General features: G+C 46.9%; 1 protein-coding gene across 1 annotated transcript in view; it reads right to left on the bottom strand.

Moving 5' to 3' along the window:
- Positions 1-13,442, bottom strand: part of LOC115123181 (F-box and leucine-rich repeat protein 18) — a 31,562-nt gene extending 18,120 nt beyond the window's left edge. Inside the window, exon 1 of the mRNA XM_065000831.1 lies at positions 13,299-13,442. Within this exon, the coding sequence (XP_064856903.1) occupies positions 13,299-13,358 (60 nt within the window). The 5' untranslated portion in view covers positions 13,359-13,442. The remainder of the gene's footprint in view (positions 1-13,298) is intronic.
- Between the last annotated feature and the right edge of the window lie 1,717 nt (positions 13,443-15,159).

Genomic DNA, 15,159 nt, shown 5'->3' with positions numbered 1-15,159 from the left:
GGTCTAGGAACAATGGGTTAACTGGCCTAGGAACAGTGGGTTAACTGGTCTAGGAACAATGGGTTAACTGGTCTAGGAACAGTGGGGTTAACTGGTCTAGGAACAGTGGGGTTCTGGTAGGAACAATGGGTTAACTGGCCTAGGAACAGTGGGTTAACTGGTCTAGGAACAATGGGTTAACTGGTCTAGGAACAGTGGGTTAACTGGTCTAGGAACAATGGGTTAACTGGTCTAGGAACAGTGGGTTAACTGGTCTAGGAACAATGGGTTAACTGGTCTAGGAACAGTGGGGTTAACTGGTCTAGGAACAGTGGGTTAACTGGTCTAGGAACAGTGGGTTAACTGGTCTAGGAACAGTGGGGTTAACTGGTCTAGGAACAGTGGGTTAACTGGTCTAGGAACAGTGGGTTAACTGGTCTAGGAACAGTGGGTTAACTGGTCTAGGAACAGTGGGTTAACTGGTCTAGGAACAGTGGGGTTAACTGGTCTAGGAACAGTGGGTTAACTGGTCTAGGAACAGTGGGTTAACTGGTCTAGGAACAGTGGGTTAACTGGTCTAGGAACAGTGGGGTTAACTGGTCTGGTCTAGGAACAGTGGGTTAACTGGTCTAGGAACAGTGGGGTTAACTGGTCTAGGAACAGTGGGGTTAACTGGTCTAGGAACAGTGGGTTAACTGGTCTAGGAACAGTGGGTTAACTGGTCTAGGAACAGTGGGTTAACTGGTCTAGGAACAGTGGGGTTAACTGGTCTAGGAACAGTGGGTTACCTGGTCTAGGAACAGTGGGTTAACTGGTCTAGGAACAGTGGGTTAACTGGTCTAGGAACAGTGGGTTAACTGGTCTAGGAACAGTGGGTTAACTGGTCTAGGAACAGTGGGTTAACTGGTCTAGAACAGTGGGTTAACTGGTCTAGGAACAGTGGGTTAACTGGTCTAGGAACAGTGGGGTTAACTGGTCTAGGAACAGTGGGTTAACTGGTCTAGAACAGTGGGTTAACTGGTCTAGGAACAGTGGGTTAACTGGTCTAGGAACAGTGGGTTAACTGGTCTAGGAACAGTGGGTTAACTGGTCTAGGAACAGTGGGTTAACTGGTCTAGGAACAGTGGGGTTAACTGGTCTAGGAACAGTGGGTTACCTGGTCTAGGAACAGTGGGGTTAACTGGTCTAGGAACAGTGGGTTACCTGGTCTAGGAACAGTGGGTTACCTGGTCTAGGAACAGTGGGGTTAACTGGTCTAGGAACAGTGGGTTACCTGGTCTAGAACAGTGGGTTAACTGGTCTAGGAACAGTGGGTTACCTGGTCTAGAACAGTGGGGTTACCTGGTCTAGGAACAGTGGGTTAACTGGTCTAGGGGGTTACCTGGTCTAGGAACAGTGGGGTTAACTGGTCTAGGAACAGTGGGTTACCTGGTCTAGAACAGTGGGGTTAACTGGTCTAGGAACAGTCGGTTAACTGGTTAGGAACAGTGGGTTACCTGGTCTAGGAACAGTGGGGTTAACTGGTCTAGGAACAGTGGGTTAACTGGTCTAGGAACAGTGGGTTAACTGGTCTAGGAACAGTGGGGTTAACTGGTCTAGGAACAGTGGGTTAACTGGTCTAGGAACAGTGGGTTAACTGGTCTAGGAACAGTGGGTTAACTGGTCTAGGAACAGTGGGTTACCTGGTCTAGGAACAGTGGGTTAACTGGTCTAGGAACAGTGGGGTTAACTGGCCTAGGAACAGTGGGTTACCTGGTCTAGGAACAGTGGGGTTAACTGGCCTAGAACAGTGGGGTTAACTGGTCTAGGAACAGTGGGTTAACTGGTCTAGGAACAGTGGGGTTAACTGGTCTAGAACAGTGGGTTAACTGGTCTAGGAACAGTGGGTTAACTGGCCTAGGAACAGTGGGGTTAACTGGTCTAGGAACAGTGGGTTAACTGGTCTAGGAACAGTGGGTTAACTGGTCTAGGAACAGTGGGTTAACTGGTCTAGGAACAGTGGGTTAACTGGTCTAGGAACAGTGGGTTACCTGGTCTAGGAACAGTGGGTTAACTGGTCTAGGAACAGTGGGGTTAACTGGCCTAGGAACAGTGGGTTACCTGGTCTAGGAACAGTGGGGTTAACTGGCCTAGGAACAGTGGGGTTAACTGGTCTAGGAACAGTGGGTTAACTGGTCTAGGAACAGTGGGGTTAACTGGTCTAGGAACAGTGGGTTAACTGGTCTAGGAACAGTGGGTTAACTGGCCTAGGAACAGTGGGGTTAACTGGTCTAGGAACAGTGGGTTAACTGGTCTAGGAACAGTGGGTTAACTGGTCTAGGAACAGTGGGTTAACTGGTCTAGGAACAGTGGGTTAACTGGTCTAGGAACAGTGGGTTAACTGGCCTAGGAACAGTGGGGTTAACTGGTCTAGGAACAGTGGGTTAACTGGTCTAGGAACAGTGGGTTAACTGGTCTAGGAACAGTGGGTTACCTGGTCTAGGAACAGTGGGTTAACTGGTCTAGAACAGTGGGTTAACTGGTCTAGGAACAGTGGGTTAACTGGTCTAGAACAGTGGGTTAACTGCCTTGTTCAGGTGCAGAACGACAGATTTTTACCTTGTCAGAAAAAAAGGGGGATTCAATCTAGCAACCTTTCGGTTACTGGCCCAACGCTCTAATCACTAGACTACCTGCCTCCTCTACGCTCTAACCACTAGGCTACCTGCCTCCTCTACGCTCTAACCACTAGGCTACCTGCCTCCTCTACGCTCTAACCACTAGGCTACCTGCCTCCTCTACGCTCTAACCACTAGGCTACCTACCTCCTCTACGCTCTAACCACTAGGCTACCTGCCTCCTCTACGCTCTAACCACTAGGCTACCTGCCTCCTCTACGCTCTAACCACTAGGCTACCTGCCTCCTCTACGCTCTAACCACTAGGCTACCTGCCTCCTCTACGCTCTAACCACAGGCTACCTGCCTCCTCTACGCTCTAACCACTAGGCTACCTGCCTCCTCTACGCTCTAACCACTCAGGCTACCTGCCTCCTCTACGCTCTAACCACCAGGCTACCTGCCTCCTCTACGCTCTAACCACTCAGGCTACCTGCCTCCTCTACGCTCTAACCACTAGGCTACCTGCCTCCTCTACGCTCTAACCACCAGGCTACCTGCCTCCTCTACGCTCTAACCACTAGGCTACCTGCCTCCTCTACGCTCTAACCACTCAGGCTACCTGCCTCCTCTACGCCTAACCACTAGGCTACCTGCCTCTACGCTCTAACCACTAGGCTACCTGCCTCCTCTACGCTCTAACCACTAGGCCACCTACCTCCTCTACGCTCTAACCACTAGGCTACCTGCCTCCTCTACGCTCTAACCACTAGGCTACCTGCCTCCTCTACGCTCTAACCACTAGGCTACCTGCCTCCTCTACACTCTAACCACTCAGGCTACCTGCCTCCCTACGCTCTAACCACTAGGCTACCTGCCTCCTCTACGCTCTAACCACTAGGCTACCTGCCTCCTCTACGCCTAACCACTAGGCTACCTGCCTCCTCTACGCTCTAACCACTAGGCTACCTGCCTCCTCTACGCTCTAACCACTAGGCTACCTGCCTCCTCTACGCTCTAACCACTAGGCTACCTGCCTCCTCTACGCTCCAACCACTAGGCTACCTGCCTCCTCTACGCTCTAACCACTAGGCTACCTGCCTCCTCTACGCTCTAACCACTAGGCTACCTGCCTCCTCTACGCTCTAACCACTAGGCTACCTGCCTCCTCTACACTCTAACCACTAGGCTACCTGCCTCCTCTACGCTCTAACCACCAGGCTACCTGCCTCCTACGCTCTAACCACTAGGCTACCTGCCTCCTTTATTTAACCACAGGCTACCTGCCTCCTCTACGTCTAACCACAGGCTACCTGCCCCTCTCTCGCCCAACCACTAGGCTACCTGCCCACGCTCTAACCACTAGGCTACCTGCCTCCTCTACGCTCTAACCACTAGGCTACCTGCCTCCTCTACGCTCTAAACCACTAGGCTACCTGCCTCCTCTACAATAACCACAGGGGCTACCTGCCTCCTCTAAACCACTAGGCTACCTGGCACGTCTAACCACTAGGCTACCTGCCTCCTCTACGCTCTAACCACTAGGCTACCTGCCTCCTCTACGCTCTAACCACTAGGCTACCTGCCTCCTCTACGATTAACCACCAGGCTACCTGCCTAAACGATCTAACCACTAGGCTACCTGCCTACTACGCTCTAACCACTAGGCTACCTGCCTCCTCTACGCTCTAACCACTAGGCTACCTGCCTCCTCTACGCTCTAACCACTAGGCTACCTGCCTCCTCTTTAACCACTAGAACCTGCCTCCTCTACACTCTAACCACTAGGCTACCTGCCTCCTCTACATAAACCACAGGCTACCTGCCTCCTCTACACTCTAACCACTAGGCTACCTGCCTCCTCTACATTCTAACCACTAGGCTACCTGCCTCCCTCTACACTCTAACCACTAGGCTACCTGCCTCCTCTACACCTAACCACTAGACTACCTGCCTCCTTACACTCTAACCACTAGGCTACCCTTGCCTCCTCTACGCTCTAACAACCAGACTACCTGCCTCCACGCCCAACAACCAGACTACCTGCCTCCCTACGCTCTAACCACTAGGTTACCACCTCCTCTACACTCTAACCACCTAGTACACTCTAACCACTAGGCTACCTGCCTCCCTCTACACTCAACCACCAGACTACCTGCCTCCTCTACACTCAACCACCAGGCTACCTGCCTCCTCTACACCCTAAACCACTAGCTACCTGCCTCTCACACTCTAACCACTAGGCTACCAGCTCTTTTTATTTAACCAGGTAGGCTAGTTGAGAACAAGTTCTCATTTGCAACTGCGACCTGGCCAAGATAAAGCATAGCAGTGAACAGACAACACAGAGTTACACATGGAGTAAACAATTAACAAGTCAATAACACAGAAATAAAATGGCAGTCTATATACAATGTGTGCAAAAAGGCATGAGGAGGTAGGCTAATAATACAATATTGCAGATTAACACTGGAGTGATAAATGATCAGATGGTCATGTACAGGTAGAGATATTGGTGTGCAAAAGAGCAGAAAAGTACATTTTTTAAAAAATTTAAAAACAGTATAAAACAGTATGGGGATGAGGTAGGTGAAAATGGGTGGGCTATTTACCAATAGACTATGTACAGCTTCAGCGATCGGTTAGCTGATGTTTGAAGTTGGTGAGGGAGATAAAAGTCTCCAACTTCAGCGATTTTTGCAGTTCGTTCCAGTCACAGGCAGCAGAGTACACTCTAACCACTAGACTACCTGCCTCCTCTACGCTCTAACCACTAGACTACCTACCTCCTCTACACTCTAACCACTAGACTACCTGCCACCTCTACACTCTAACCACTAGGCTACCTGCCTCCTCTACGCTCTAACCACTAGGCTACCTGCCTCCTCTACGCTCTAACCACTAGGCTACCTGCCTCCTCTACGCTCTAACCACTAGGCTACCTGCCTCCTCTACACTCTAACCACTAGGCTACCTGCCTCCTCTACACTCTAACCACTAGGCTACCTGCCTCCTCTACACTCTAACCACTAGGCTACCTGCCTCCTCTACACTCTAACCACTAGGCTACCTGCCTCCTCTACACTCTAACCACTAGGCTACCTGCCTCCTCTACACTCTAACCACTAGGCTACCTGCCTCCTCTACACTCTAACCACTAGGCTACCTACCTCCTCTACACTCTAACCACTAGGCTACCTACCTCCTCTACACTCTAACCACTAGACTACCTGCCACCTCTACACTCTAACCACTAGACTACCTGCCTCCTCATTGGGGCTGAATACTTTCCAAAGGAACTGTATACTGTATGCTAGCTACTAGTCTTGATTAAATCAGGCTGTAATACACAAGTCTAGCTAGCCCTGTGGTGTGACAGTTGGCTAGCTACTAGTCTTGATTAAATCAGGCTGTAATACACAAGTCTAGCTAGCCCCGTGGTGACAGTTGGCTAGCTACTAGTCTTGATTAAATCAGGCTGTAATATACAAGTCTAGCTAGCCCCGTGGTGTGGCAGTTGGCTAGCTACTAGTCTTGATTAAATCAGGCTGTAATATACAAGTCTAGCTAGCACCGTGGTGTGACAGTTGGCTAGCTACTAGTCTTGATTAAATCAGGCTGTAATACACAAGTCTAGCTAGCCCCGTGGTGTGACAGTTGGCTAGCTACTAGTCTTGATTAAATCAGGCTGTAATACACAAGTCTAGCTAGCCCGTGGTGGGACAGTTGGCTAGCTACTAGTCTTGATTAAATCAGGCTGTAATACACAAGTCTAGCTAGCCCGTGGTGACAGTTGGCTAGCTACTAGTCTTGATTAAATCAGGCTGTAATACACAAGTCTAGCTATCCCCGTGGTGTGACAGTTGTCTAGCTACTAGTCTTGATTAAATCAGGCTGTAATACACCAAGTCTAGCTAGCCCGTGGTGGGACAGTTGGCTAGCTACTAGTCTTGATTAAATCAGGCTGTTATACACAAGTCTAGCTAGCCCGTGGTGTGACAGTTGGCTGTACTAGTCTTGATTAAATCAGGCTGTTATACACAAGTCTAGCTAGCCCGTGGTGTGACAGTTGGCTAGCTACTAGTCTTGATTAAATCAGGCTGTAATATACAAGTCTAGCTAGCCCGTTGTGACAGTTGGCTAGCTACTAGTCTTGATTAAAATCAGGCTGTAATACACAAGTCTAGCTAGCCCCGTGGTGTGACAGTTGGCTAGCTACTAGTCTTGATTAAATCAGGCTGTAATACACAAGTCCAGCTAGCCCCCGTGGTGACAGTTGGCTAGCTACTAGTCTTGATTAAATCAGGCTTGTAATACACAAGTCTAGCTAGCCCCGTGGTGTGACAGTTGGCTAGCTACTAGTCTTGATTAAATCAGGCTGTAATACACAAGTCTAGCTAGCCCCGTGGTGTGACAGTTGGCTAGCTACTAGTCTTGATTAAATCAGGCTGTAATACACAAGTCTAGCTAGCCGTGGTGTGACAGTTGGCTAGCTACTAGTCTTGATTAAATCAGGCTGTTATACACAAGTCTAGCTAGCCCGTGGTGTGACAGTTGGCTAGCTACTAGTCTTGATTAAATCAGGCTGTTATACACAAGTCTAGCTAGCCCCGTGGTGTGGCAGTTGGCTGGCTACAGTCTTGATTAAATCAGGCTGTAATACACTAGTCTAGCTAGCCCGTGGTGTGACAGTTGGCCAGCTACTAGTCTTGATTAAATCAGGCTGTAATACACAAGTCTAGCTAGCCCCGTGGTGTGACAGTTGGCTAGCTACTAGTCTTGATTAAATCAGGCTGTAATACACAAGTCTAGCTAGCCCCGTGGTGTGACAGTTGGCTAGCTACTAGTCTTGATTAAATCAGGCTGTAATACACAAGTCTAGCTAGCCCCGTGGTGTGACAGTTGGCTAGCTACTAGTCTTGATTAAATCAGGCTGTGACAGGTCTAGCTAGCCCGTGGTGTGACAGTTGGCTAGCTACTAGTCTTGATTAAATCAGGCTGTTATACACAAGTCTAGCTAGCCCGTGGTGTGGCAGTTGGCTAGCTACTAGTCTTGATTAAATCAGGCTGTTATACACAAGTCTAGCTAGCCCCGTGGTGTGACAGTTGGCTAGCTACTAGTCTTGATTAAATCAGGCTGTAATACACAAGTCTAGCTAGCCCCGTGGTGTGACAGTTGGCTAGCTACTAGTCTTGATTAAATCAGGCTGTTATACACAAGTCTAGCTAGCCCCGTGGTGTGACAGTTGGCTAGCTACTAGTCTTGATTAAATCAGGCTGTTATACACAAGTCTAGCTAGCCCCGTGGTGTGACAGTTGGCTAGCTACTAGTCTTGATTAAATCAGGCTGTAATAGCACAAGTCTAGCTAGCCCGTGGTGTGACAGTTGGCTAGCTAGCTACTAGTCTTGATTAAATCAGTCTGTAATAGCACAAGTCTAGCTAGCCCGTGGTGTGACAGTTGGCTAGCTACTAGTCTTGATTAAATCAGGCTGTAATACACAAGTCTAGCTAGCCCGTGGTGTGACAGTTGGCTAGCTACTAGTCTTGATTAAATCAGGCTGTTATACACAAGTCTAGCTAGCCCGTGGTGTGGCAGTTGGCTAGCTACTAGTCTTGATTAAATCAGGCTGTTATACACAAGTCTAGCTAGCCCCGTGGTGTGACAGTTGGCTAGCTACTAGTCTTGATTAAATCAGGCTGTAATAGCACAAGTCTAGCTAGCCCGTGGTGTGACAGTTGGCTAGCTACTAGTCTTGATTAAATCAGGCTGTAATACACAAGTCTAGCTAGCCCCGTGGTGTGACAGTTGGCTAGCTACTAGTCTTGATTAAATCAGGCTGTAATACACAAGTCTAGCTAGCCCCGTGGTGTGACAGTTGGCTAGCTACTAGTCTTGATTAAATCAGGTTGTAATACACAAGTCTAGCTAGCCCCGTGGTGTGACAGTTGGCTAGCTACTAGTCTTGATTAAATCAGGCTGTAATACACAAGTCTAGCTAGCCCCGTGGTGACAGTTGGCTAGCTACTAGTCTTGATTAAATCAGGCTGTAATATACAAGTCTAGCTAGCCCGTGGTGTGGCAGTTGGCTAGCTACTAGTCTTGATTAAATCAGGCTGTTATACACAAGTCTAGCTAGCCCCGTGGTGTGACAGTTGGCTAGCTACTAGTCTTGATTAAATCAGGCTGTAATACACAAGTCTAGCTAGCCCGTGGTGTGACAGTTGGCTAGCTACTAGTCTTGATTAAATCAGGCTGTAATACACAAGTCTAGCTAGCCCCGTGGTGTGACAGTTGGCTAGCTACTAGTCTTGATTAAATCAGGCTGTAATATACAAGTCTAGCTAGCCCCGTGGTGTGACAGTTGGCTAGCTACTAGTCTTGATTAAATCAGGTTGTAATACACAAGTCTAGCTAGCCCCGTGGTGTGACAGTTGGCTAGCTACTAGTCTTGATTAAATCAGGCTGTAATACACAAGTCTAGCTAGCCCGTGGTGTGACAGTTGGCTAGCTACTAGTCTTGATTAAATCAGGCTGTAATACACACGTCTAGCTAGCCCGTGGTGTGACAGTTGGCTAGCTACTAGTCTTGATTAAATCAGGCTGTAATACACAAGTCTAGCTAGCACCGTGGTGTGACAGTTGGCTAGCTACTAGTCTTGATTAAATCAGGCTGTAATACACAAGTCTAGCTAGCCCCGTGGTGTGACAGTTGGCTAGCTACTAGTCTTGATTAAATCAGGCTGTAATACACAAGTCTAGCTAGCCCCGTGGTGTGACAGTTGGCTAGCTACTAGTCTTGATTAAATCAGGCTGTAATACACAAGTCTAGCTAGCCCCGTGGTGTGCAGTTGGCTAGCTACAGTCTTGATTAAATCAGGCTGTAATACACAAGTCTAGCTAGCCCGTGGTGACAGTTGGCTAGCTACTAGTCTTGATTAAATCAGGCTGTAATACACAAGTCTAGCTATCCCCGTGGTGTGACAGTTGGCTAGCTACTAGTCTTGATTAAATCAGGCTGTAATATACAAGTCTAGCTAGCCCGTGGTGTGACAGTTGGCTAGCTACTAGTCTTGATTAAATCAGGCTGTAATACACAAGTCTAGCTAGCCCCGTGGTGTGACAGTTGGCTAGCTACTAGTCTTGATTAAATCAGGCTGTAATACACAAGTCTAGCTAGCCCGTGGTGTGACAGTTGGCTAGCTACTAGTCTTGATTAAATCAGGCTGTAATACACAAGTCTAGCTAGCCCGTGGTGTGACAGTTGGCTAGCTTCTAGTCTTGATTAAATCAGGCTGTAATACACAAGTCTAGCTAGCCCCGTGGTGTGACAGTTGGCTAGCTACTAGTCTTGATTAAATCAGGCTGTAATACACAAGTCTAGCTAGCCCCGTGGTGTGACAGTTGGCTAGCTACTAGTCTTGATTAAATCAGGCTGTAATACACAAGTCTAGCTAGCCCCGTGGTGTGACAGTTGGCTAGCTACTAGTCTTGATTAAATCAGGCTGTAATAGCACAATTCATTGGTACATACAGCCTGACACACTACTGCAATGTCATGTAAATGTTCCTTTCAAGCGAAGAGAATGATGAATAAAAAATAAATGTAAAACCTCCTCTACAGGTTGTCTTTGTGGTTGTCCTTCAGCGGCTCGAAAGTTTTCACAAAATATCCACAGGAAAGTTTTGTTTACCCAACTTCTAGTTATTGCTATTATTGTTTACTTTTTTTTTGAGCAAAAAAGGTAGAGAGCGTCTATAGAAAGTCTACACTTAAATATAAAAATGGTGGCGGCAGCATCATGTTATGGGTATGCTTGTCACCTGGGAAGTTTGTCAGGAACAAAAGAAATGAACAAAGCCCAGGTAAAAAAAAAAATAAAAGTTAGAGCAAAACCCACTTCAGTCTTCTGAAAATCGAAAAACAATGTTGTTGTTTTTTTTTATTCTGCAAGAACGGCTTTCCAAAACATGTTGAGTGTTCCTGAGTAGTCTCAGTCCTGACAAATTTGCTCCATTTTTTTTTTTTACATCTGAGACAAGGTTTGAATTTCGATGAATTGGAACCCTGAATATGAGCCAGGCCTCGTCGCCCAACATCAGTGCCTGACCTCACTAATGGCTCTTGAGGCTGAATGGAAGCAAGTCCCTCAGCAATGTTCCTACATCTAGTGGAAAGCCTTCCCAGAGTGGAGGCTGTTATGGCAGCTTCCCAGTGAAAGCCTTCCCAGAAGAGTGGAGGCTGTTATAGCAGCAATGTTCCAACATCAGCAATGCTGTTATCCAACATCTAGTGGAAAGCCTTCCCAGAAGAGTGGAGGCTGTTATAGCAGCAATGTTCCAACATCTAGTGGAAAGCCTTCCCAGAAGAGAGGAGGCTGTTATAGCAGCAATGTTCCAAATCTAGTGGAAAGCCTTCCCAGAAGAGTGGAATAGCAGCTTCCCAGAAGAAGAGGAGGCTGTTATAGCAGCAACGTTCCAACATCTAGTGGAAAGCCTTCCTAGAAGAGTGGAGGCTGTTATAGCAGCAATGTTCCTACATCTAGTGGAAAGCCTTCCTAGAAGAGTGGAGGCTGTTATAGCAATGTTCCAACATCTAGTGGAAAGCCTTCCCAGAAGAGTGGAGACTGTTATAGCAGCAATGTTCCAACATCTAGTGGAAAGCCTTCCCAGAAGAGAGGAGGCTGTTATAGCAGCAATGTTCCAATCATCTTCCCAGAAGAGTGAGGCTATAGCAGCAATGTTCCAACATCTAGTGGTTTCCCAGAAGAGAGGAAAGCAGCAATGTTCCAACATCTAGTGGAAAGAGAAGAGTGGAGGCTGTTATAGCAGCAATGTTCCTACATCTAGTGGAAAGCCTTCCCAGAAGAGAGGAGGCTGTTATAGCAGCAATGTTCCAACATCTGTTCACATCTAGTGGAAAGCCTTCCCAGAAGAGTGGAGGCTGTTATAGCAGCAATGTTCCAACATCTAGTGGAAAGCCTTCCCAGAAGAGTGGAGGCTGTTATAGCAGCAATGTTCCTACATCTAGTGGAAAGCCTTCCCAGAAGAGTGGGAGGCTGTTATAGCAGCAATGTTCCAACATCTAGTGGAAAGCCTTCCCAGAAGAGTGGAGGCTGTTATAGCAGCAATGTTCCAACATCTAGTGGAAAGCCTTCCCAGAAGAGTGGAGGCTGTTATAGCAGCAATGTTCCAACATCTAGGTGAAAGCCTTCCCAGAAGAGTGGAGGCTGTTATAGCAGCAATGTTCCTACATCTAGTGGAAAGCCTTCCCAGAAGAGTGGAGGCTGTTATAGCAGCAATGTTCCAACATCTAGTGGAAAGCCTTCCCAGAAGAGTGGAGGCTGTTATAGCAGCAATGTTCCAACATCTAGTGGAAAGCCTTCCCAGAAGAGTGGAGGCTGTTATAGCAGCAATGTTCCAACATCTAGTGGAAAGCCTTCCCAGAAGAGTGGAGGCTGTTATAGCAGCAATGTTCCAGCATTCCAGTGGAAAGCCTTCCCAGAAGAGTGGAGGCTGTTATAGCAGCAATGTTCCAACATCTAGTGGAAAGCCTTCCCAGAAGAGAGGAGGCTGTTATAGCAGCAATGTTCCAACATCTAGTGGAAAGCCTTCCCAGAAGAGTGGAGGCTGTTATAGCAGCAATGTTCCAACATCTAGTGGAAAGCCTTCCCAGAAGAGTGGAGGCTGTTATAGCAGCAATGTTCCAACAGTCTCCCATGTAAAGAGTTGTTATAGCAGCAATGTTCCAACATCTTCCCAGAAGAGTGGAGGCTGTTATAGCAGCTAGTGGAAAATGTGGAGGCTACAATGTTCCAACATCTAGTGGAAAGCCTTCCCAGAAGAGAGGAGGCTGTTATAGCAGCAATGTTCCTACATCTAGTGGAAAGCCTTCCCAGAAGAGAGGAGGCTGTTATAGCAGCAATGTTCCAACATCTAGTGGAAAGACTTCCCAGAAGAGTGGAGGCTGTTATAGCTGCAATGTTCCAACATCTGGTGGAAAGCCTTCCTAGAAGAGTGGAGGCTGTTATAGCAGCAATGTTCCAACATCTAGTGGAAAGCCATCCCAGAAGAGTGGAGGCTGTTATAGCAGCAATGTTCCAACATCTAGTGGAAAGCCTTCCCAGAAGAGTGGAGGCTGTTATAGCAGCAATGTTCCTACATCTAGTGGAAAGCCTTCCCAGAAGAGAGGAGGCTGTTATAGCAGCAATGTTCCAACATCTAGTGGAAAGACTTCCCAGAAGAGTGGAGGCTGTTATAGCAGCAATGTTCCAACATCTAGTGGAAAGCCTTCCCAGAAGAGAGGAGGCTGTTATAGCAGAAAAAGGGGGACCAACTCCATATTAATGCCCATCGACGAGCAGGTGTCCACATACTTTTAGTCATGTAATATACCTACCAGATCAGATCTCTATTAAGGAACATTTTCATGTGTCGTTTCAGACTGTAACTAACTTATACATTAAACATGAATTGCGTATTACCAGCCTGATTAAGCCGAATAGCCAGTTACCGGCTATCAAAAACACACTTTCACCCAAATATCATACTCACGCAATGCCTTTATTTCCATTTGACAACCGATAAAAATGAAATAAAATCAGACATTGAGTTCGCTGACAAGACAGCGCCAGAGTAGATAGCTTACAAGCTAACACCGGTAGACAGCTAACAGTAAACTAGCTAGTTTTTACTAACGTTACGCTGGTTTATTCTAACCAACCTGTACAATTTGATTGTCCATATCTTCATCCAATCCTCTTCCGTTACCAGACGAAGTCATAGTCTTTTTGTGTGTGTTTTTAATCAGTGCATGTCTACCAGCAGAGAACTAGCTTCATGTGACAGGAACGACCGGAAGTAAAAACGCTGCGTTTCACCGGAACATTGAGAACGTAACATTTCCGGAAGTTACACCTACAAAGTCTTCCCAGAGGGTTGTCTTTTCCCTATAAAAAAAACGAATGTAATTTCACTCCAAAATTGTTCATACTAGCTAATAAAATAAATAAATAGACTTCAATTCTCCTTTAGGGCCTCAATTGGCAATTATTGTTCATGTTTTCATTATGGGAAACAAGTTCCTATTTAAGAGGAAAGATCATATCTTGTCTGTCTTGCTCATTAGAGATGGAAAGGTGTGACATCTGTGAATCTATTATATAGCCATTATGGGGTCTGTGACAGAATGGGGATCGCCAGACGCCGTTTCAACTGTTCTGCCTTATTATTATTCGACCATGCTGGTCATTTATGAACATTTGAACATCTTGGCCATGTTCTGTTATAATCTCCACGGCACAGCAGAAGAAGACTGGCCACCCCACATGTGCTCTAATCTCTCTTTCTCTCTCTCTTTCTTTCTCTCTCTCGAGCACCTGAGCCCTAGGACCTTGCCCCAGACTACCTGCTTAATTCCTGCCGTCCCCAGTCCATGCTGCTCCTCAACTGACCTGCTGACCATCCCCTGACACGGCTCCTGCCGTCCCCAGTCCACCTGGCCGTGCTCCAGTTTCAACTGTGCTGACCATGTCCCAGGACTACCTGACATGATGTTGTCCCCAGTCCACCTGGCCATGCTGCTGCCAGTTTCAATTATTATTCGACCATGCTGGTCATTTATGAACATTTGAACATCTTGGCCACGTTCTGTTATAATCTCCACCGGCACAGCCAGAAGAGGACCCGGCCACCCCACATAGCCTGGTTCCTCTCTAGGTTTCTTCCCAGGTTTTTGGCCTTTCTAGGGAGTTTTTCTACACCGTGCTTCTACACCTGCATTGCTTGCTGTTTGGGGTTTAGGCTGGGTTTCTGGAGAGCACTTTTGAGATATCAGCTTATGTACGAAGGGCTATATAAATACATTTGATTTGATGGCAGGTCCCTGTTTTTGAGCCCAACATGTGGTTTTTTTTGAAGCAGGGGGGCTTGCCTGTTTTGCATGTTATTTTGTCATTAATGTGTCACATATCAGTTTGCAAACAATGTAAAATATATATAATTGAGTTAATAAAGCCACATACAAACAAGATCTCTTGTTTTCTAGAGGCAGCTCCAAAATACAGTGTTTCAGCCTAGCTCAGTGCTTTCTGTGGTGGGGAGAGCCAGCAAAAAATAGGAGCATTGCGCTGTAATTGGCTCAGTGTTCTGTCACTCATGGGGACACTACGTCACCGCTAAGTCCAAGGGTAGAGCTCGAAAATTCAAGCCCTCTATGGGTGCTGCCATAGAGTTACATTAGAAGTGCTCATCCAAGAAGGCTCTGGGTCATTGGTCACAGATAAAATGACATCACGTTAAACTACAGTAGCTTTGATTGGACTGATGTCATACGTTCACAATCTTAGCTAGCAGTTAGCATTATGAAGTCTACAATCTACTGGTAAATCCTTGTCATAAGATACATGAGAAGGATTATAGATAAATGTATCGGTGCTCATCGACCATTAACATTACACTGATTAAAGATCGCAAAATTCAACATGGAGTGATTTGGAAGAATCAGTAGCTAACTGCAAGCTATTCCATCATTGGCCCGTATTCCATCATTGGCCCGCTATTCCATCATTGGCCTGCTATTCAAG

This window comes from Oncorhynchus nerka, linkage group LG15 (assembly GCF_034236695.1).
Source record: "Oncorhynchus nerka isolate Pitt River linkage group LG15, Oner_Uvic_2.0, whole genome shotgun sequence".
Lineage (NCBI taxonomy): Eukaryota > Metazoa > Chordata > Actinopteri > Salmoniformes > Salmonidae > Oncorhynchus > Oncorhynchus nerka.
This window is presented reverse-complemented; position numbering and strand designations above follow the sequence as displayed.